This window comes from Dipteris shenzhenensis, chromosome 14 (assembly GCF_047967505.1).
Source record: "Dipteris shenzhenensis isolate YYH24624 ecotype China chromosome 14, Dip_SZ_1.0, whole genome shotgun sequence".
NCBI classification, from domain to species: Eukaryota; Viridiplantae; Streptophyta; class Polypodiopsida; order Gleicheniales; family Dipteridaceae; genus Dipteris; species Dipteris shenzhenensis.
In genome coordinates this window covers 28,792,059-28,815,175 of record NC_141609.1, presented here as the reverse complement: position 1 = coordinate 28,815,175, position 23,117 = coordinate 28,792,059, and the positions used below count along the sequence as shown (strand labels likewise).

At 43.1% G+C, this 23,117-nt stretch overlaps 1 protein-coding gene across 1 annotated transcript in view; it reads left to right on the top strand.

Moving 5' to 3' along the window:
• Nucleotides 1–22,803, top strand: part of LOC147894433 (putative LRR receptor-like serine/threonine-protein kinase At1g06840) — an 81,228-nt gene extending 58,425 nt beyond the window's left edge. The window contains exons 11-20 of the mRNA XM_087384415.1: nucleotides 164–235; nucleotides 585–674; nucleotides 777–842; nucleotides 946–1,463; nucleotides 1,698–1,856; nucleotides 8,874–9,166; nucleotides 9,245–9,296; nucleotides 21,171–21,421; nucleotides 21,577–21,711; nucleotides 21,809–22,803. Of these exons, the coding sequence (XP_087240541.1) occupies nucleotides 164–235; nucleotides 585–674; nucleotides 777–842; nucleotides 946–1,463; nucleotides 1,698–1,856; nucleotides 8,874–9,166; nucleotides 9,245–9,296; nucleotides 21,171–21,421; nucleotides 21,577–21,711; nucleotides 21,809–22,150 (1,978 nt within the window). The 3' untranslated portion in view covers nucleotides 22,151–22,803. The remainder of the gene's footprint in view (nucleotides 1–163; nucleotides 236–584; nucleotides 675–776; nucleotides 843–945; nucleotides 1,464–1,697; nucleotides 1,857–8,873; nucleotides 9,167–9,244; nucleotides 9,297–21,170; nucleotides 21,422–21,576; nucleotides 21,712–21,808) is intronic.
• The last annotated feature ends 314 nt before the right edge of the window (nucleotides 22,804–23,117 follow it).

Genomic DNA, 23,117 nt, shown 5'->3' with positions numbered 1-23,117 from the left:
GATTACAACAGAATATGTCAAAATGAAAGAAAATGTAAAAACCCTCACTATCCCTATTGACCAGTATAGTTAAGTAAAGGCGTCTTTACAGTCATTTTTCAAATCTTTTATTTTAAGCAATTCCTTATTACTGATTCTCACTTTTGTATGGTTTTCTCTCCAGTATCTTGTCGTACAATAACCTCAATCAGAGTTTGCCGGACAGTCTCGCCAATATGTCCAATCTCCAGTATTTGTAGGTTCTTTCAGCCTCTGAAGATGTCTAATCCCACCTCTCCTGAGTCTGACAGTAATTTAAGGACATAATATCTCCGTTCCCATCAATCATCATGACTCAAATGGTGTGGTCGCTGGCATTGTGCAGCTTGCAATTGTATGGTGCGAAATGTCCATAAGTTTCTCAGAACAATAGGAAAGATAGCAACCGAAGAGGCTTGATATTTTTGCTAGATTATCTTTCATAAGTCCTAGTTCATGCTTGTTCTGTTGCATGGTTTGAAGTTTGCATGTATGATGATGGAGAATGCACAAAGGGTTTCCAGAGGTCTGCCACCATGAGTTTCAACTAGTCGTTTTTTTGGCAGAGAGTTGAGAAACAACAAGCTGGCAGGAGAGGTTCCGTCTAATATTGATTCTGGAGTAAAGTTCAATTCACCAGCATCAAGACTGATTCTGTAAGAGAAGATTCTTTGGCCCACTGTTTCAATTTTACTGCTAATGGTATGAGTTTTTGGTGCTCCATTGAATTTGATTGAAGCTACTGTTGTGTTTTGTAGAGACCTTCGAAACAACGAATTGCAAGTAAACAATTACACAAGCTATCCATCAAATGTGACATTTTGGTAATATTGGCTGTCCATTCAGAGAGTCAAGTGATGCTAGAAACTAGTGTATTGCAAATTCAATATGATGTATAACTCTTGCATTTTATCCTTAACTGACCAGGCTAAATGGAAATCCGGCATGCAACAATTCAACAGGCAAAGAGTGTGCACCTGGAAATTCAGCTCTAGATTTAAGAAGTATCAGTGATGAAAACCCTGCTATTCAGTTGCCAGTTGGATGTACTAACGATACATGTGATTCATCTCAGAATGAGGAGCTAGTATATAGTATTGTGAAGGATTTCGGTCGTTGTATCTGTGCTTCCCCCCTCTTGGTTGGGTACAGATTGAAAAGTCCAGGGATCTCCTATTTTCCTCCGTTCGAAAATGATTTTGAAGAATATTTAGCAAATGGGCTGAGCTTGTTCCAATATCAAGTGAACATAGCCGACTTTAGTATTGAACCAAGTTCAAGACTGAGAATGAACATCAAACTGTTCCCAAACTTTCCATTACACGAATTCAATGACTCGGAAGTGATTCGCCTTTATAATGCTTTCAGTGACTGGTTGATTCCAGATAGCCCAGTATTTGGTCCAACTGAATTGATAGCCTTCACCATTACATATCCTTACAATCGTAAGTATTTGACCACATGCTGATTATCAACGGATCTTCATATTGAATGAGCTAAAGGACCATACGTATTGTGCTACCTTAGTTAAGAGTTTATGTGGTGTTTATCAATTTATGTTGTTATTGAATGGACAAAGAAACCATACCTGCTGTGCTACTTGTAAGTTAAGACTTTATCTGGCATTAATGAGCATGGTTGCAGGACTCACCTTATTTTATTCAATTTGTGCTGTCCAGAGACAATATCAATCATAAGCAGTCATGGATTGAGTACAGGAGCATTTGCTGGCATATTACTTGCTTCTGTTCTATTCACTGCAGTAATAGTGGCTGGGACTATGCTTCTTCTTTTTAGACACTGGGGTCACTATAAAGCCCTGGCATCAAGGAAATCAGGTATTATTGATTGTACTTTGTACCAGATTTTCTAAAAGAGGATTGAGTCAAAATTTGATTTTAGAATATGCTGAAGTGAAACATATATTTTTTTCAATATGGCTAGAGGATACCATACATTAAGAATTCTTTCAGAAGTGGTGTCTCTCTTATTTCAAGTATTCTTTTATGTGTTTTCTCATGATTTCTTGGCTGGAGAGCCCCTATTTGTTCTGAGCAGAATAAACAAGTGACTCTTTATTTTGGTTATTTAAAAAAAAACTATAAATGCAATCGTCCTTGTTTAGCATGTCCTTTAAGGAATGTATTTTCAGTGAGGACAGTATAGTATCATCATAAAGGACCTTTCCTAACATGGTGGCCTCTAGGACTGCTCAATAATCGAGAAAGAAAACCATCATAGATCTCAGAAAATGAAAAGCACTTTTCTTAGGTAGCTGGAGATGCACCCAAATAAACGGACTAGCTATTGATCATAAGTGAACTGTGTCAATACCAAGGTATTTATGTGATAAATCACAATGGCATGTCTATAAACAATAGATTTAGCAGGGGATGCTTACGATGCCATTTTTCGCGCAAGAAAGGAAGAAAGATTGATTTATTAACGCCTGCGAAAAACCAAAAGGCTTATGAGACAAAAATATAATATGATCATGCTCATACACCCCATGCACGGGAAGTAGAGGGTTCTAGCACGCCTCTATAATAAGCTTGCATGGATCCAATCTGGAACCTAACTCCTCTGGAATATCAGGCCTAGTATACGGCCCACTGTAGCTCTATTCTGGAGGGACTGGACGGCATTCTTCAGTTGTTGCTTGTCCTTCAGGGAAATTAAAATCTGAACGGCTGTGGGGGGCGAGAGAGCTGCCATGTGAGCCTGTCTTGCTAAATCACAAGGTCACCACCAATATTACTTTCTCAAGCATAAAAAAAGCAAAAGCACTGAGCTGCTAGCGGGCAAGAGTGAAAGATGGGGAGAGAGGAAAGGGAGAGGAGAGGAATGGAAAAAGGAAAAAGAGAAAGGGGTGGGAGGGGCGGGGGGGGTGTCGTGGTTCTGAAAAGGAGCAGCAACCATCCTAAAAAGCCCCAAAAGGGGTCTGCAGTAGGCAGAATGTCCTGCTGAAGTCCTCCAAAAAAGGGAAGGGGGGGGAGCAGGTCATGAAGAAGCCCTTGAAAACGTAGAACACCAGATTTGAGTGAAGAAGCTCTGTGAACACAAATGCTACCAGAAAAGGGGGGGGAACCCCCTTCAAACCAGGCTGTATAGAGCTAGGCAAGCGGGGGTTGCACGACGGGGGGAGAAGCCAGGAAAGGCTGTCCCTAGGCAGCACGAGAGTCAGAAAAGGGTGACGGAGGGGCGTAGAACCAGATGGGGGGGGGGGGGGAGGGGGGGCGGGTTGAGGCACAAAGAAATGGGGGCGGAGCTCAAGAAGAAGAAAAAGGGCAGAGGAAGGGGCGAAAAAGAAGGCGGAACGGCAGGAAGGAGGTGGCGTGGGGGCGGAAGGGGAGGAAGGATGTATAGAAGGAAGGTGGTAGGGGGGGCGGGGTGTTTGGGTTGCAGGCCAAGTGACGGAGAGGCTGAGGACAGGGGTGGAGCTAGTAGCTTCGATGTGGGCAGGGAGAAGTCTTGCAAGCCTTCAATTGATTAGAAGCACACTTGACTTAATATCATTGATCTTGATTCTCATTGCAAAGCTTGTTGTCAAGGGACTCATGCCAAGTCAGGAGCCGTGGAAGGATGTCTTCTTATGTAGCATTAGATCTTATATCCCTTCTTTAGGTGGTGAGTGGTTGGAGAGCACGTGCTGGATTTTCATGTCATAGATCTCAAGATGCCTTCCTCACCTCTTATAGTTTCTATTGTGAGAGCTTGGCACAGCTTCAAGGTTTGTGTGAGGAGGATTCTCTCCGTTTTGTAGGATGACATTGATAGGCATCCCCTCATGTGGAATGAATCGGTCTTGGATGACCTTCGTAGACCTATAAGAGCTTCAAGTTATATGCAGTGGTCCAAATGGGAGAGAGGTGTTGCTTCCTCTATGGGATCCTGGAAAGCTTTTAAGGACCTCCCTGAAGAACAAAGAACTCTTTTGGTTAGTCATCTTAGAGAGTGGCAGAAAAGTTGCTCAGATAGGTGCAGTGATCCCTTTGGAATGGGCTTTTGGACATGGGGGACAGCATAGACACATCAGATGGATGGGGTCTTTTTTTGGCACTAGTCTTCGACTGCAAGCCTTCGGCCTCATGTGCAACAGAGTGGGAACACATCGGTCTTCTTGGTGCAGTGTGAGGGCAGGTTAGGTAGGTGTGTCTATGAAAATGTTACTTTGGCTGCACACCTTGAGCTGGCCAGGGTAGTGGGCCATGTGGAGAAATGGTTTTATGCTATTGGCTGATACACTGGCCCCTGTCCTGACATGACCCCATTACTCCTGAAACCTCTGACTTGCAAGCAACAAGAACACACCAAACATGAGGAATTTGAGCAGGCTGCTCACCACCCAACCATGATACCTACGGGATACGATCCCGAATCAGGAGATGTCCCCTCCGAGCCACGAGCTGAGCTACTAGCACGAACTCCCCAACCAGGCCTAATGTCCCATACCACCAGGTGGTGCCTAGAGGCCTTGGATCTACTACTGGGCCTTGGGCTATGCTAAGATGCAGGCGCACATCCGCGACTCAGGATCAAACCTTGCACTAGGGAACTAGACTTACTCCCATCGGCTCTCTAAAAATTGGAACCTATGGGCGCCTTATATAGACTCGAGCCCAATGCACCAAAATTAGCGGAGACCTCTATCTAGTTCATACCCTTGCCACTCAACCCGAGAATCAAGCCTGCCTAGCCCTAAGCCTCCCCAGGCTACTTGAGCTAGTCTTGTGTACCCGGGTACATGTCAGATACCAATCCGTGCACATGACATACTTGCCCTCCTCTAAGAACTCACTCGTGAGTTCGCAAGAAAACCTGGGAATGTCCTCTGGAGGTTAGGTAATGTCTCCCATGTTGCATCCTCCTCAACACGATCCTTCCACTTGATCTTGTATTCCGTGATAGTTCTATTCCGAATCTGTCTTTCACGAAATTCAAAAATACTCTGAGGTTTGTGTGGTATGAAAGTCAAATCAATAAATTCTATTTTTTCTTGAGGAGGAACAAGTTGATCATCTGCATCCAGTAACTCTTTCAGTCTGCTGACATGAAAAACTGGATGGACTTTAACATCAGGAGGCAATTCTAGTTTATATGCAACTGGTCCAATTCTTTTAATAATCTTGAATGGACAGTAGTATCTAGGGAATACTTTCGGAACCAAACCAGTACTTAGGCTCTTGGATTCCTTGGGAATATGCAAATATAGCATTGTCCCTTCAGAGTACTCTCTGGGTCAACGATGTGTATTAGTATAAAATCTATCCCAATCTTGGACACTTCTAACAGACTCTTTGGAAAACTGCAACATTTCTTGCATGTCTTGCAAGAACGTCCTTGCAGCATCATTATTAATTCCCTTGAACCCAACCATAACTGGTGATATGGTTGAAACCCGTACATAAGCATAAAAGGATTGTAACCTGTACTTGAATGCTTTGCACTGTTATAAGCAAATTCTATCATGGGGAGATAATCTTCCCATGAAGACTGTCTCTTAGAAACATATTCCTGAAGCATATCTTCAACCAATTGGTTAACCTTCTCTGTGCTGCCATCGGATTGCGTATGATTTGAGAAACTCATACTTAGAGTAGTTTCCAACTTCTCAAAAACAAGTGTCCAAATGTTACTTGTAAACTTAAAGTCCCTATCACTGACTATGTCGGAAGGCAAACCATATAGCTTAAACAATTGGTCCACAAACTCGTGAGCTAACTGAAGAGCTGTTATGGTCGATCTAGTAGGTAAGAATCTAGCCATCTTTGTCAGACGGTCAACTTTGGCCCAAATGGAGTCATGACCCTTGAACGTTCTAGGCAAACCGGTAATAAAGTCCATGGAAATATTTCTCATTTATTACCTGGGATTTGCAATGGTTGTAATAAACCCGCGCTTCTAAGGCATTCTACCTTAGTAACTTGACAAATCCGGCAACCTACCGCACAGCTTTCAATAAATTAAGGTTATACGAGAAACTCGTAGTGGCCATACCTAGTACGGAAAGCAGTTCTATCTATGTGTTTAGCATAGATACGGATTTGGTGGTAACCCGTACGCAAATCAATCTTAGTGAAGTACTTCGCTCTGGCCAATGGGTCTATCGAATCATCTGAACGAGGAAGAGGGTATTTATTCTTAATTGTCACTTATTCAATGTTTATAATCTACACACATTCTCCACGAACCATCTTTCTTCTTTCTTAAGAGGACAGAAGCACCCCAGGGTGACTTACTTGGGCGAATATAGCCCATATTCAGATAGTCTTGTAGCTGTGAAGCTAACTCGTCCTCCTCGGGTTGGCTCATCCTATAAGGTGGAATACTAATAGGTTGATCCCCAGGTACTAAATTAATGCGATGATCTATTGCTCGTTCTGGAGGTAAACCTTCAGCAGTTGTGCAGGGAATACATCAATGAAATCATCTAACAATATTCTCAATTCTCGGTGTCCAAACATGCCAAATTCATTTTTGTTATTAACAGATACAACAAATGAAGAAAGCAGAATCATAACACACTGATACACATCATAATGAGAAAATGGTTCAAAAAAAAAACCCCCAACACAGAAACAAAAAACCAAAGAAACAAAAAAACAAAACACACACCACAGAGATTTATTTATTTTTTTAAAAACACCTCGAACGGAATACCGTACGTATGGACGTATGGATGGAGTACGGAAAAAATGTCCGTACACGTACGGACCTAACTATGCCACCGGGTGGTGCCTAGAGGCCTTGGATCTGCTCTCGGGCCTTGGGCTATGCTAAGATGCAGGCGTGCGTCCGCTTCAATCTAGGATCAGACCTTGCACTAGGGAACTAGACTTGCTCCCATCGGCTCTTTGAAAATTGAACCTATGGGCCCCTTATATAGACTCGGGCTCAATGCGCCAAAAATAGCAGAGACCTCTATCTAGTTCGTACCCTTGCCACTCAACCCGAGAATCAAGCTTGCCTAGCCCTAAGCCTCCCTAGGCTATCTGAGCTAGTCTTGTGTACCCCAGTACACTTCAGATACCAATCGTTGCACATGACATGTCCGAAGGACATTTTCGGTATTTGGAGGCTTTGGCCTTTTGGATGTGTTTGCATAAATTTTTTGCAGTGAAACCCAAGTGAATGGGACAGGTAATCTCTCCAAGAGCCTTCTTTCTTTGACTTTATAGTCAGTAATCTCAGGTTAGAGCCAGCGGATGGATGCTATCTAGAGCTTCCACATCTCTCCAGATTTGCAAAAGGTCTTTTTGGAGAAGTCTTTGGAAATCCCTCAAGAACACGATGATCACTCTTTTCTTTTGGCTTTTCACCATAGAGGGATTGGAGTGAGGAACACTTTTGGAGCTGACCCCTCGTGCCCTCGTGCTTGGCTTTGTTGAGTTTGTTCAGTATTGCCTCTGGGAGTAAAGAGTCTGGACAGGCAAGGATTACTGGGGCAGGGATTGAGGACTTCTGGGCAGGTTTTGTTCTTCCACTGTGTTTATTACTTGGGGCCCAGTGGGATGGCTTTCTTTGACAAGGCCTTAGGTTTCCTATGAGAGGCAGCTCTCCTCTTGGTCTTTTTCACCTTGTAGATTGTCTACTGGACACTGTTCTTGACTCTTTGTATACACCTCCACCCGCGTTAGTGAACACGAGTTGAGAAATTGTTACTAGTACCACAACTTGGCATAATTGGAGATCCAGATGTACAGACAGCACCCAGGTACACCTAGATCATGCCATGAATCGCATCTGGACCGATATTGTACACAGTCGGGATGGCTGTCTGGTCTAGGATGTAGGGGACTTTGAGATCAGTGTTGACTAGGAGGACATTTTTTCATAGATAATGGAGAGGCATTCCTTTCTTCTCCGAATCTCTCTCGGCTCTACTGTTGCGTTTTCAGTCACACTCTTGGTTTCATTCAGGTTTTGCTTATGTTTAGAGAATTTGAGTGGCACTTCACCACTATTCTCTCATGCTATGTTTGATGTATTTTCTCCTTGAGTGTTCCACTCTTGTCCTTTTATTTCATACTTAATAAAAGTATTTTTCATAGGGAAAAGAAAAGAAGAAAAAGAGAAAAAATAATTTATGTAAGCCAGCCACGTTTCATACAAAAACATAACTTCACATTCATGCTTGTTGAATGCTTTCCAAGTTACCTTAGGTGAGGAATGAATTCATATCCTAGGATTACTTAATATTGAAAGGAGATGTAGAGAGACATTTACACACATAAAACGTTAAAGGGGCCATGACTAACCAGCGCAACTAATAAGAGAGTCACTTGATGACTGCACAACTATGTAGTCTTAGTGTCCTTATTGCTAATGTGGAATTGAATAAAGTGTAACCAGCTTGCATCCCTGGGTGGCTCCACATAAAATTTCTGGTCCTGTACCTTTAGATCCAGCACCCACAAATTTTGTAGCTGGAGCTTACAATGTCAATTCAAGTCTGTTCATTTCTATCACACTTGAGATCTAACTTAGCCACTTAAAAAACACATAACATGCAGAATGATCTTTAGTATGATTTGGATGGAACACTTAGGCCTCTGGAAGAATGTTAGAGACACAATTTGGTGTGTGGGTTTTGTGTGTGCTCTACTAGCTAGATGTCTTTTATTTGAAGGCACAGATTCCTATCTTCCTGTCTTGGTGCCCATTATAAACATTGTGGAAAGCAATTGGCCTTTTTCTGTGCGGTAGACCATATTCACGCTTTTTCTCTTGTAAACGTATGATTTGAAGCTACATGAATTTCCATCCCATTCAACGATATTTTCAAGTATAAGAGAATTATTGTCATCTTGTTTTTACAGCTAACAGCATTTTGTGGAACTCTGTGTGCGGTACAGGAAAAAATGATCGACAAGAGCTTATTAAGGTTCTTGGTGTGAAAGATTTCACGTTTGAAGAGATGGCTTTGGCAACAAAAAAATTTAGCGATTCAATGCAAGTTGGACAAGGTGGATATGGAAAGGTTTACAAAGGGGTGTTGGCTGATGGAAGGGTGGTTGCAATTAAGCGTGCACAGGAGGGATCGCTACAGGGGTCGAATGAGTTCTATACAGAAATAGAGCTTCTATCTCGGGTGCATCATCGTAATCTTGTTTCTTTAGTTGGATATTGTGATGATGAAGGGGAACAGGTACTTCTCAGTCAAATTTTTATTCTAAGAGAGTGTTCCTGCTGTCAGGCATTCCTGATCCCTCTTTCAATGCTGCAGATGCTCGTCTATGAATTTATGGCAAATGGGACACTGCGTGATAACCTTTCTTGTAAGTAGGTGAAAGGGATGTCTTCTTACTTCCTTTATGATGTCTACCTGCATATTTGTGAAAATATTAGATCAGAATTTGAACTTCTTAACAGCAGGAGAGCTAAGCAAAGTATATCTGCATGCAATTGAGCCAGGAAAGATGACCATAATTCCATGCGGCCTCGTGGTTTGCCGAGTGTCATTGCAGGGATACAAGGCTTGCTCTTATTTACGTTTCTAAACATGAATGTTCAGTGGGATGAACAAGACTAATAATAATATAGTCTATGGATCTAAGAAACTAGCAATTTGAACACCATATGTATGGCTGTGAATGCATCGTTGTGTGCGAGTGTGCACATATGCACACACATGCATTCATATATAGTATGAATGTGGAACTGAGTGGGATGCCAGATCCAGAACAAGAAACTTTTATTTAAGTGTTAATCTAGTCTAGAAATAAACTGAAATACATCAGCATATTATTACAAATGTCACTCAAATTTGGGCTTCATCATCCATGCTATGAATTTTGTTGCGAATTCATGGTTTCATGGACTGTAGGTGGATACGGGAGTAGAAATTTGAGAAATAGAACGGGAAACAGAACAAGAATGTGGTTCCCTCATCCCATGCCACATCACGTGCTTGTCATATATCAACCCCCTTACACTGCTACATGGTAGACTAAAATGTTGCAGCACCTAGTGTTGAATGTTGTTCTATGAAATCCTTCCACTCACGGCACTCTTCTCAATGGGATACCCACTCCAAGCTGCTGGTGCCAAACATGTTGTTGAAGCTCAGGAAGCTATCATTGCTGCATGATCATGGATTTGTGGTGATTGCAACCAGCCTTTCCATTTGATGGTGATCCCAACTCAAAGGTAATGGTATCCTTGGTCTTTTGTGAGATGGTGATCTTTGTGACAGTTATTAAAAAACAAGCCGTAAGGTTGACCACAATGCTACATGTGGCCTTTTGTGTGGCCACATGTCAACAGTCAATGGCAAGGAAACTCAGTCCATGTTATGTCAACTGTAATACCGAGACCAGGATATAGGGGGGAGACCGTGAGGGCTTGACAATGCTTGCAAGAGTGGGACATTAACTAATATTACCCTTCACAGGATAAATAGGGCTTGAGGCTAAGGTTATACTTATGATTAGGCATCAGGTATGGTGTGCAATAAGGCTCAGGAGCGGGCCTATTAAGTGAAGGTCCTTAAAGGACAAATGGCACTAAGATGGTGTCCCAAATGACAAACACTGGGTTCAGGGGAGGGTTCCATATATTTCCAAAAGAGGTTGGTCATGAGGGAAGAAGCAAGAAGGTCGACAAGGCAGCGAGGAGGGACATCGTTAGAGAAGAGACGTGTGCAGAATCCATGGTGGGATGGATCTGAAGCAGAAGCCCTCAATTGTAGTAACCTTCACACTACTATTAGAACCCTTAATTGTTGTAACCTTCACCTCAATTGTAATAACCTTCACACTAGTATTAGAGCGGGTTCGTTCACATTCTTTGTTCAAATAGTGCAACTTGTTCATGCAGTTTGCTCATTCAGCTCCTTCCATATTGCTAGAGAGGTGTTGCTGCTGTAATTTACACTTTTCAGCAGAATTTGCAACCTCGGCCTATGCGCTCCCATAGCTCTTCTTAGCCTTTGTCAAGCCTGACTAAGTACGTATTCCATCGGAATCGCACACCTTTGGAGCATCTCGTTTATGAAGAATTGTAGACTAGCTAAGTGCATTTCTCATTATATAGGATTCGACTTCTTCAAAGTAGGAAGTGGGAATCAAAGCCATGAAAGTACAATAAGCATCTTCCCCAAGCATTTCTCAGATGTTCACAGGCCTCGTGTTGGGTCGAGGGCTTGATGAAGTAATGGTTTGCGAATAACTTTTTTTTTGGAAAATTTTCTGTTCAGGATCATATCCTCCAAGGGCACAAAGGTAGGAGGAATCACGATCTAAGTAGGAGTAGATATTGAGTCGCTGTGCTGCTGGTTGTTGTCGACTTGGATAGAGAAAGACAAATGAAGGGAAAAAAGCCACACCATGCTAAAGGTCATTAGACCCTACAAGAAAGACCACATCATAAGGCCGTTTCACCCCTCTACCTTTCCTTCACAAAATAAAATATCTAATTTAGCCCAATGTCTTTTGTTCTAAAGCAAAGATTGATCACGTGAAATTTTGAGAATTGACCTCGAAGATCGGGATTGAGAGGTCTGACATAGGAGATTGGGATGAAGAGGCAAGTTCCTGCATCAAAAGGGGATTTATTCGGCTCAAAATTTGAATCCTAGGACATCGAACAAATAATAGGATGGTGGATACTACATTTTCCTTTGTAGATAAATCTTTTCTTTTGTTTTTAAAGAACTCATTCCATGATGGGTCCGGAGTGGGAAAGCGAACTACAAAAAGTGAGGTAGAACAAGGAAAGAAAAAGTGGTTTTGCTGAAGTAGTTCCTTAGTTGGAATTCGTAGAACTAGAAAACCTTTCTCTTAATATAGAACCTCATTCAAAGTCAGTCAATGATTCATTAGAAACTCTAGCTGAAGCAGTTTCAAAGTTAGTAGTTTAAAAAATCCCACATCATAAGGCCTTTTCACCCCTCTCCATTTCCTTCACAAAAGCAAATATCTATTTTGTCCCAACCTCTTAAGCAAAGATTGATCACGTGAATTTTTTAGAATTGACCTCGAAGATTGGGATCGAGAGAATTGACATCAGAGGTCGGGATCAAGAGGCAAGTTCATATATCAAAAGGGGATTTAGTCGACTCAAAATTTAAATTCTAGGACCTCGAACAAATAACAAGAAGCTAGATACTACATTTTCGTTTGTAGATAAAGCTTTTGCTTTATTTATTTAAAAAGAACTCATTCCATGATGAGTCTGGAGTGGGAGAAGCGAAACTATGAAAAGTGAGGTAGAGTTAGGAAAGAAAAAGTGGTTGCTGAAGAAGATACCCATGAGGAATCTATGGATTTGGAGGAAGTATATTATGGTGATTATGGAATTCCTTATTCAAAATCATAGATCTAGAAAACCTCTATTAATAGAAACTGATTGAAAGTTAATCATTCATTCATTAGAAACTATAGTTAGTAGTTTCAAAAAACCCACATCATAAGTCCTTTTCACCCCTCTCTTTTTCCTTCACAAAAGCAAGTATCTAATTTATTCCAACCTCTTATGTTTTAAAGCAAGGATTGATCACGTGAAATTTTGAGAATTGACCTTGAAAATCGGGATCAAGAGCATTGACATCAGACGTGAGATCAAGAGGCAAAGTCGCGTATCAAAAGGGGATTTATTCGAATCAAAATTTGAATTCTAGGACTTCAAACAAATAAGGGGAAGGTAGCTACTACTATTTTCTCCGGAGTGAGAAAATCAAACTATGGACACCTCTTGGGAGATTTTGGCTAGCATTTCCTCTTGGCACATTTGGAGAGCCAGATGTACTGAGGCCTTGGATGGCACCCAGATACACCCATCACAGGTGTTCACGGGTATTTGGACTGACACGGTTCACACTTTGATAGCCATATGGGCTAGCATGCAGGGCCCTTCACAGGCAGCCTCTTCTAGAAGGACTATATTTCTTCGAGTTTGGAGGGGTTCTCCCTTTTTCTCGGAGGTTTCTACCGGATTGAGATGGCACTATCAGCCTCAATCCTTTCTTTTTGGCTCTTGAGCTTTTCGTGCATTGCATGATGTATCCCGTATGGAGCTTGCTCTAACGGTTTTTCTTTAATACTTAATAGAAGTCTCTTTTTGCAAAAAAAAAAGAAAAGAAAATCAAACTACGAAAAGTGAGTTAGAGCGAGGAAAGAAAAAGTGGTTGTTGCTGAAGAAGATCCCCATGAGGAATCTATGGATTTGGAGGAAGTAGATTATGATGATTATGTAACTCCTTATTTGGAATTCATAGAACTAGAAAACATTTCTCTTGATATAGAAACTCATTCAAACTCAATCAATGATTCATTAGAAACTCAGCAGTTTCAAAGTCAGCAGATTGTGAATCTAGAAACATCTACCTCTTGACTGAGACAAACCTCAAACGTCTTGAAAGACCTCGAACCACCAATTTATAATGGGAAAAAAAAGAAAGAAATAAGGACGCTATTAATATATTCCTACAAAAAATGGCAAGGTCTCCACTGACTTAGAAATATATCTCTTGAAAATCAAGTTGTGGAATCTTGTCTTTCCCTGAGTAATAAAGCATATAAATGGTGAATGAACTTGAGAGAGATTGACAAAATCCCAGAAAGAAAGAAAGAAAGAAAGTTTATTAAAGTCTTCGGAAGACCGATGGGTCTATGAGACTGTGAAAATCCTGATACAACGAGCTGTGGTAGTGGAGCTACTAAACGAGCGTCCATACCAATGCAAAATGCAAAATGCCAAAAATGCAGAATGGCAGTACTAAGTCCTAAGTACAACATAGTCATGTCGGTGGTCGACTATATATCAATCTCAGCATCATCATCAATATCATCATCATCCCCAGCAACAGCAAGATATCAGGATGGATGAGGCAGTGGAGGCATGAAGTCGGCAATAGAGTGCTGTCGGCCACTCAGAGGTGCGGTCCTGGCACGTCTCTTGGTCGTAGCTCTACGTCTAACCAGGGCTACTGTGACCCTCGTCGATCGGGCTCCAACTCTAAACAAGGAGGGGATGTCTCCAAGTGTGATCTGTGTGTCGACCCTTTGTCTGAGCTGTCGGGTCACGGGCTCTGGGTCATGGTCATGTCGAGGCCTCGTCTCGTTGGGGTCCATGTGATCTAGCTGAAAGAACTCCGTGATAGAGCTCTGAGAGGGATCAACCGAGGAAGAAGTCTGCTCCTGTCTCCGTGTTCGGAGTATCCTCTCGCGGTGTCTAAGTGCCTCATGAATGAAACCTGCCAAACACCGCTGGTCTGGGTAGGAGAGGAAATGGGCTAAAATCCCATAACTATCTCTGAAGAGGCAGTGGTAACGTCCTCGGATCTCATAGTACACAGGACACCTGAAGATGAAATGCTCCTCTGTCTCAACCTCCTGTATGTCACATATGCATATGCGCCGTTCCCTGGGTAGTCGCTCTGCTCTGCCGCTCTCGATGCAAAGTCTGTGTGAAGAGACCCAGAACTGCCCAAGAGAGATCCTCATCGAGTGGGGTAGGTGAATCTGTGTGTATCCTGGTGGGTCAATGAAACCCTCCGCTGTGATATGTAAGAAGTGATCTCTGCAAAAGCTAAGCTTCACTGGGAGTTCACTCGGTTCCAACCAGGTCCGAAAAGTGTGTAGCTGTAGTAGATCCTCACGGATAACCTGGTTGACCTCGTGTGATAAGTGGGGAGAGTATTGGTTTGAGTTTAGACAAGAATTCCTAATTTTTACTTGAGAACGAGCTTAAGAAGGCGGCATGGGAAGCTTGCGTATGTGCCACGTGTCACCAATGGGAACTGTGCCATGTGCCGGGGTCTTACTCGCAGCCTTTATATATTAGGTCAAAGCAGTTTGCACAAAAGCTATATGATGAATCTAGGCGGATCAAAAAACCAACTCCCAGTAGTATCACTTGTGGTCCTAATATCTTCGAGTTGACCACACTGAGCACCAATCACAGAGCTGGACTGACCATCTTACATAGCACAGTTCCGAACAGCATGACCACACACGTAGAGCTACCAATCAATTGCCGCACACACCAAGTGTCAAGTCAACTTGCGGATAGCGCATATGCGGGTTTTCACCTCCCGTGAATGTGCCGTCAGTTGTCACACATAGCAGCTTCCCCTCAGTGTCCACGCTTTCGTGGATCGCCACATCTCGCAGCATGCCAGCACATGAATTGATTGCATGCTGCCACCACTAGCCACCAATCAACTGCAGTTCAGGTAGGTACCGCTGTGCTAGTCGCCGCGTGTCGTCACCAGAGAGTTGAGATGGTCGAAACCCGCTATGATACCATGTTTGAAGTGGCAGAACATGCCACATGTCACCACCGGAAAGTGCGCCAGGTGCGAGGGTCGCACTCCGTGTTCCATAGCAGCACACATAAGAGGGGAGGAGGGAGATCTTGGGATGGGCTGAAGTGAGGATCCACTTGATACTATCCATCCAGTTTCCAATGAAGGAGTACAAGACTAAATGCAACGAATAAAAAAATCTTTCCATCGCTCTTTTCAACTACAAGCATGCAAAGCAAGGCTTTGCACTGCAAGTCCAGATCAATGGTCTTAAGACCCCCTTCCCGCATGGGGAGTGCCAAGCCACGTTTGTTTAACCATGAAGTCCACTCCATAGAAAATTCATCATGGGCCCCTTGAACTAATTGATGCAATCCCTAGAATGGCACCAACAAGAGCAAACAACCATGCCGTGGCTAGCAAAACCTACTTACAACCACCATCCTAGAAGCAAGGTCAGTTTGGCTGAACTCCAAAAAAGGAGTTTCCTCCTAATGCTCTATAATATAGGAGCAAACTTCTATGAAGGAGAGATACCCATACCGACCTAGCATCCCAAGTACCTGATAGAGACACCCCTCTAACCAATATCAACCCCCCAACCTAGAGTGTCCTCATCAATAATCAAGAGTGTCCTCATCAATAATCTAAAAGCCATTGGATTTATTCCAACTAATGTGTGATGTGCCTACTGTAGTATAAAATAAATTAAAGACTTCCCTAAAAGAGGTGAGATTCTGAGGAGTGGCATCCAAGCTGTGAGACACATGTCTTGGGCCTAGAGTAGAGAAGAAGTGTTTATCTATCTCCCACCTAAGTCCAAAATGACTCGCGTGCATGGAAGGCATACTCTGCTCTCTAATCATGCAGTATCTGCTGATGAGCCTTTGCTGCAGCAAAGCGGTCCTGTATCCAAGCATCTGCAGGTCATTTCTACTCTTCCCTCTGTAGGGCTGCCAACTACTAGCGGAGGCTAGCTTCTTGTTTGAGAATCTCTTATCTCTTGGTGCTAGCAACCGATCACTAATCTGAGAAAGGGCTATTGCCACATGTGAAGGAGATGGCACCCTGCCCTACATATGAGAAACCCAGATCTTTAAAACTATCTTTGTGAGGTCCTCTTCTTCATAAAAGGCAGCTAGAAGTCAGATACTAGCAGAGTGTCCTCTGGAGTGAGGCTCAAGGACCATCAAAACTAGCAGAGTGTGATCTGAGGTGGAAATCCTTGGTCAAATGCATACCGAGCCACCTCTATCCAAAGCCCATTCATCAACATAGAATCTATCAATATGTGCATGGATGGGAATCTGAGGTCTCCCATTCAACCATGGAAACACGAGTGACTGTGGGTGCGTGTGAAAGGCATCATCAAAGTTCAAACCAAGCAAGCATCTCTACCATTGAACCAAAAGAGGAAGGCATCCCAAACTGCTCTCTCAAGTGAAGGAATGCCTCGTTCTCTACCCCCTGCTTGTCTAAGGGTAACTCCACCATGTTGAAGTCACCCCCAATGATCCATATGAGTCTTCTATAGGGGCCCTGGAGAGAAGTTTCTTCCAAAAAAGGATACAATCCCCTCTACTGTTGGGGCATACAGGTTGAGAATACCAACCCTATTCCTTCCAATTAAAAATAGGATCCATTGTGACGATTGAAATGTATGTTCCTCCTCTGATGCCTGTGAGTACAATCCCTACTGTTCCTGATTAAAAAGTATATCAATAGGACTACCAGTAACACATGGATGAAGCTGATTACGGATCAGCTGCCTTTGGCAGCAATGAGGCACACCACCAATGCCCTAAATGTTCTAGGTAAGAATCTGCATCCGTGTGATGAAGATGGGTGGAAGACCGTACTGAACGGTAGTGGAAACACTTCCCTCTTACACATGAGGTCTCCTACCGTAATGTTGCTGCAATAGAGGGAAGTCCTCAGGGAAAGTACTCCTATGCATGTGGAAGGTGACACCCTAACAACATGAACACCAAGAACCATGTCACCAATAGAAGAAGGAGAGGACAAGAGGAGTTTCACTGGAACAAAAAAGGCTCCGGAGTCCGTAAAATCCCCGGTTGTGAGGCTGAAGCCACACTCTTGCCATGATCAAGAAATGAAGATTGTCTAGCTGATGTGGAAGGGGGCTGCTGAGATGGGGGTCAATGTGGAACAAAAAGCGGAGAGCATCATTCCTAGCCTCAACCCAAACTAGGCTAGGAGTACCTGAACATCTAGGGTAAGTCAAGGGTATCACTAGCTGTAACAAGGATAGGAATATCCATAGCTACAATCGGAACTGGGCCAGTGTCAAGAGAAGGGGCCTCTATTTTTTTTGCCGAAAAAACAGTGCTAATTATATTACTTCGAGAACAAGATACAAGAGGTCAGCTTATAGCTGACGGCTGCGTTCACAAATCGGACGCAGCCCTAACAGGTAGCAAAATAAACCATCCTCTCACGGAGGGATAAGACGAGTATGAATGAACAGCCATCGGGGTGGTGAGTAATGCCACCGAAGGCCCTGCGTAGTCTGCGCGAAGAAGAGGCCCTGTGTGTCCCAAGCCCGGAGGAAGCGTCTCCGCTTCTCCTGACCGGCCCGGGAGTCTCCCTGAATCTGGTCCCACTGGCCTCTGAGAGTATGAATAATCTCACTCCAAATCTCCGCCATGATCTGGGCAGTAGATAAGGAGGTGCCACCTAGGATCTGCGCGCAGCGCGAGGTCCAGATGTGCCACCCTGTGATGCTGCTAATAATCTCCCAGACTGGCTGCCTCTCCCGGACTCCTGTATCAGCCTCTGCTAGGTGCTGTGGGATGCCCTCGAGCGGTCCCCACGTCCCCTGTGTAATAAGGAAAGTGGGGTCCCGCTGGCATGCCTCGAATAGGTGATGAAGACCAGGTGCGGTGCTGCACCAACAGAACGCGCCCCAAGTGATCAATCCTAGAGAAGGGGCCTCTAACTAGAATGCAATGCATGGTGATAGGGAGGGGAGGATGCACAGTGTGTGTAGGACTTGTAAGCGGTGGTGGAGGAGCACTCTGTCTCGAAAGCTGCACTAGAAGGCTTTTTGGGCCTCTTATCTTTCTTAGGCAATCCCTGATGAAATGACTAAAGGTCCTAAAGATCCTGCCTTGGTCTTGTCTAATTACAATCTCAACTCTCTACCGAAGTAGAGAATCATTAGGGCACTGGAGTGGTCTTTCAGAATGTCAGGGTCAGAAACAAGGGCTCTAAGTCTAGTAATTGCATCTGATATGACGGCCTTTGCCGTCGAACAGGGTAAACTAGGAAGGGAGGGAATCTCAGTGTGACCAATCCAAAGGCAGCACCAATCGTGGTAAGGATCCAATCATAAACTTGGTTTAAACTTGGAAATTTGATAGAGACAAGTCATCTGCCTGTCCTCCTCTACTGGCTAGAAGCCAACAGTCAAGGCTTGAGGAAAATCTTCCTGGAACTGAGCACTACAGGACTAGCTTTGAGCATTGTGCTCACAGCTCCAGCAGTGTCAAAGGCCACCTCAAAGAAACCTAGTCCCAAAAGTTGAATATCCGCAAGGTGTCGGGTGGGGGTCTAAAGTAAGGCCGCTAGTATCCAGTCCCTAGCCGTAATTTGGAAGGGTGGGACCCATGGATATGTTCGAATAGTGTTGTGGAGCTCGCAAGCTCCACATGTTTTTTTATTATTGCAGCAGCTTGTCTTTTGAAAAAACGATGGTCCTCGTGGCCAGTGGGAGCGGTCGAGGATTTCCCGAATGGGGATCCATTTGACAAAATCAAAGATGGGAGGCCAAATCAAACACAAAAAAGATCCTTTCGTTGCCTTGATGAGGCTAGAAAGAGGGGGAAGAGGAGGGGAGAAGGAAGCAGGGTTGCTAGAGAACCCAAGGGAGAGCTACGCGGAGGGAGGGGGCTGAGAGGGAGAGGCAGAAGCTGAGAGGTAGAGGGAACTGAGCAGGGAGAGAGGATCTTGCTGCTGTTAGGATGCTGAAATGGAGCTGAAATGGTCTGCTTAGCACCTCGAGACTTGCTGCCAATACAGATTCTGTAAAATAACTAATTGCAGCTGTTGAAGGGAGTCGAGTTCCTTTGACCTGAAGCTTATAGTTTTGCTGTACTTTTTATCTTTCCCTGACCATAAAATCAGAGCTAGAACCAGACAAACTGAAGCAAATCAAGAGCAGCCTGCAGGTGCAGAAGAAACAGTAGAAAGGAGCTGGCCAAGGCTTCAAACATTCAACTGCTTGCAGGCGCAATCGAAGCTGAAGAGTTGAGCAGCTTGCAGCTGGAAATGTACTTGGAGATTGGAGCTTGCCTAGACTTCGAAAGAGGCGAGCTCACAGTAGGGTGCCCCAATTTGTACAACAGCCAAAAATTGCAGATTTCTGGGCCGTTACTCAGCAACGAATTTGACACAGAAGGCAGGGGCAAGAGGCTGATGGCAGGGAGGGGGAATATAGAGGGGAAGATCTAGGGAAGAGGGGGGGGTGTACGACAGACAGGGAGCTGCTCCTGATAATCTTGCATAATGCAGTCATGGTGGTACAAACTTTCAACCCTTGGAATATTTTTTTAAAACTTATTTCAAGGAAATAATTATTGATACAGAAGTAGCATAAGACTATGGACACCACCTCTTTGTGAGCTCCCTTGTATACTAGTTCATGCCTGAGATACACGTAAGGTCAAAGAAAAAGAAAAATACTAGTTCTGTAATCATGATTGAGTGGAAACATTGGTTTTAGCAGTATACAGAGCAACGACAGGATTGGGAGCAGGCATGAGCATTGTCTGCAGAGAGTAGAAGACACCTTCCCAGGACAGTATACAGCATTAGAATTGCTCGTTCAACCGCTCCAGATTGACCAGGGAACTATTCTTTTGCTTGTCATTATGTCTCATGCAGTTTTCCTCAGTAAAATTTTCGCTTCAAGGGCAACACATCGGGCTTCATGCATGGTTTTGTATGTTATTAGCACCTTTACATATTGCTACCACGTTTCACTACCATTGGGCTGCACACTTGAGCATTCCACAGAGGGCATCTACACCACCATCACTATATATTAAGCACCCTGCAGGTGTCTTGTTTCCCTGAGGCAATGGAGCTGACGTCCATATATGAGGCAAGACATTGGTCACATGTCCTAATTTTTGACAATACGAGTATTGCTATCTCTCTTTTACTTGATTATTTCTTGTTTTTGACATTAATGCAAAACTCTTTTCAAATATTGATCCTCATAATATTCTAATGTTGCATAGACGTTTTTAATATATCCTCATGTAGCATAAATATCCATCCCCTTCATATAAACAGACAAGCAGATGTATGCATGAGATTGAAATTGAACAAGATTATACATGATATTGCCGGTATTCGAGTATTCCCCTATGTGTTTGATCTCATATACATTCTAATCTTGCTTTAATTTGCTCGTCCCTTTCAAATACAAAAATGAAGAGACGTATGAATGAGATTTAAATTAATTCAAGAATATACATGAGTTGCTGATGTTTGAGTATTCCCATAGCCATGTTATCCCATATATATTCTCATGTTGTATTAATGCCTATCCCCATACGTCCATTGTAGCATATTCTAAGGTTCATTCACTATGGGTGCAATTTTTTGGTTTCTTCAAGGTCACTGAGTAGTTAGGGTGTTTTACTATAATCTTTAGGTGAATATGACATATTAAGCCTCGTCTTTTAGAAATAACTTGCAAATGTTAGTAACAACAGATAAACGAAAGAAGCATATTTTCTACCTGTTGCTGGGATTGTCCTAGTATGCAAAATCAAAGCATCCTCTATGATTTACATTGATAATATCTATTATTTAGGAACTGGCATCTTTGAGATATAAAGGAATGACATGATTATTTATCTTCTGATTTTGGCAGCTCGTACGAAAAGGCCTCTTGATTTTCGTACACGACTCCAGATAGGCCTAGGGTCTGCACGAGGCATCCTATATCTTCACACTGAGGCTAGTCCTCCCATTTTTCATCGAGATATCAAGGCTAGCAATATCCTGCTTGATGAAAAGAACAATACAAAAGTTGCAGATTTTGGCCTGTCAAAACTCGCACCTATATCTGATGTAGAAGGTGTCGCTCCTGGCCACGTCTCCACAGTGGTGAAAGGAACACCGGTGAGATGTCTTTACAGCCTCAGATCTAATGCTCAGTTCTATTTTGTATAACTACATCTAATATTTTCAATTAAAGATACTTAAAATTAATTTGATAATTTGAAAGAGTATCTCACAGACTTGTTGAGTCTAATGGAGATATCATGTTGTGCCAGGGTTATCTTGATCCAGAGTATTTTCTTACACACAAACTCACAGACAAAAGTGACGTGTACAGTTTTGGAGTGGTATTATTGGAGCTGATCACTGGCATGCAGCCAATTTCTCACGGGAAAAACCTTGTTCGCGAGGTGATAATGATCAATGTCATCATGCCTTGTTTGTTCCATGCAAGTGTCAATGCTTCTTACTTCACTAGTAGTAACACCTTCTGTGTGCATGATGCAGGTCAACATGGCATATGAAGCTGGAATGATGCTATCATTTGTGGATCCCCGTATGGGATCCTACCCCTCTGAGTCCCTTGAGCCTTTAGTAAGGCTGGCTATTTCTTGCTGCAAAGATGATACAGATGCTCGGCCTTCAATGGCAGAGGTAGTGAGAGATTTGGAAGATATACTACGAACAACACCTTTGCCTGAACCTTTAAGTTCAGGGGATATTTCAGACATGGACAGCCATGAATTGGAGAGATTCAAGATTCGTTCTTCTAATAACCCCTACAGGTCAGCAGATTCTGATGGCAGTGAACTTTTGAGTGTAACAATCCCAAACATTGCACCACGGTAGGTATTGTTCCCACTGGGTGTGCAAGACATCCTCGACAAAGAGAAGCCTGGGAACAACTACAAGCAGCTGTTATGAAATTATATACTAGGCATATGATGGAAAAATGAGGTGCTCCAGAGAAGTTCAGAAAGGCAATGCACCAGGGTTGCTATGTGTCAGTGAAGAACTCTGGGGTCATAGGCTTGCTGCAATCATTTCTGAAGGTATTGCCTGCTACTGCTGACTGCGGGTTGCAAATGTCTCATGGGCAAAGCACTTGAAGGAGTTTATAGTGACGCATATTCAAAACATGCAGCTGCAGCAGCTGCAGATTCTGGCCTTTGTCCAAGCATATCAGATGCGTAACAATGTGCCATAGTATGTAAATGAGCTGAAAGTATATAAGGTGACATGGTTGGGACATATTCAAGTCATGCTCTTCCTGTGCATTAAGTTTAGATGCAAACAAGTTCTGGGAGGTCCTTTTGATAATAAAAGACTTGGTTGATGCTCATTTATAGGAAGCATTTCTACTCCATCTTTCATCAACTTAACTGTCCTGTAGAGTGGTCGACAGACAGCTTCCTAGAAACAGCAAAGGTAATGTGGGTTTTACCTTTTTCTGTACAATAGTCAACAGACAGCTTCCTATGGATAGGAAAATAATGTCTACAAGAAGCTTTTGTGTTTTCTTATGTCGATAATAGTCAGTTTTTGCTTAATCCAGTGGCATACCTTAATTAGAGGTTGATGTTTCTAACCCCCATTGTCATTCCCCCCTATTGTGATACCAACATTTCTGCTATATTTAGTGACGTAAAGCTGCCTCATGTGGGTAAGAATAAAGGGGTATCTTGTTCAGACAACGGAGGTTAAATGTAATCCTGCAGGTTCTCCTTCTATCCTAATCCTAACATTTAATGATCTCCTAACATTATCTCACAAGCACCTACAATCTTGATATTTCAATAGAAGCTGGTCCATCCCA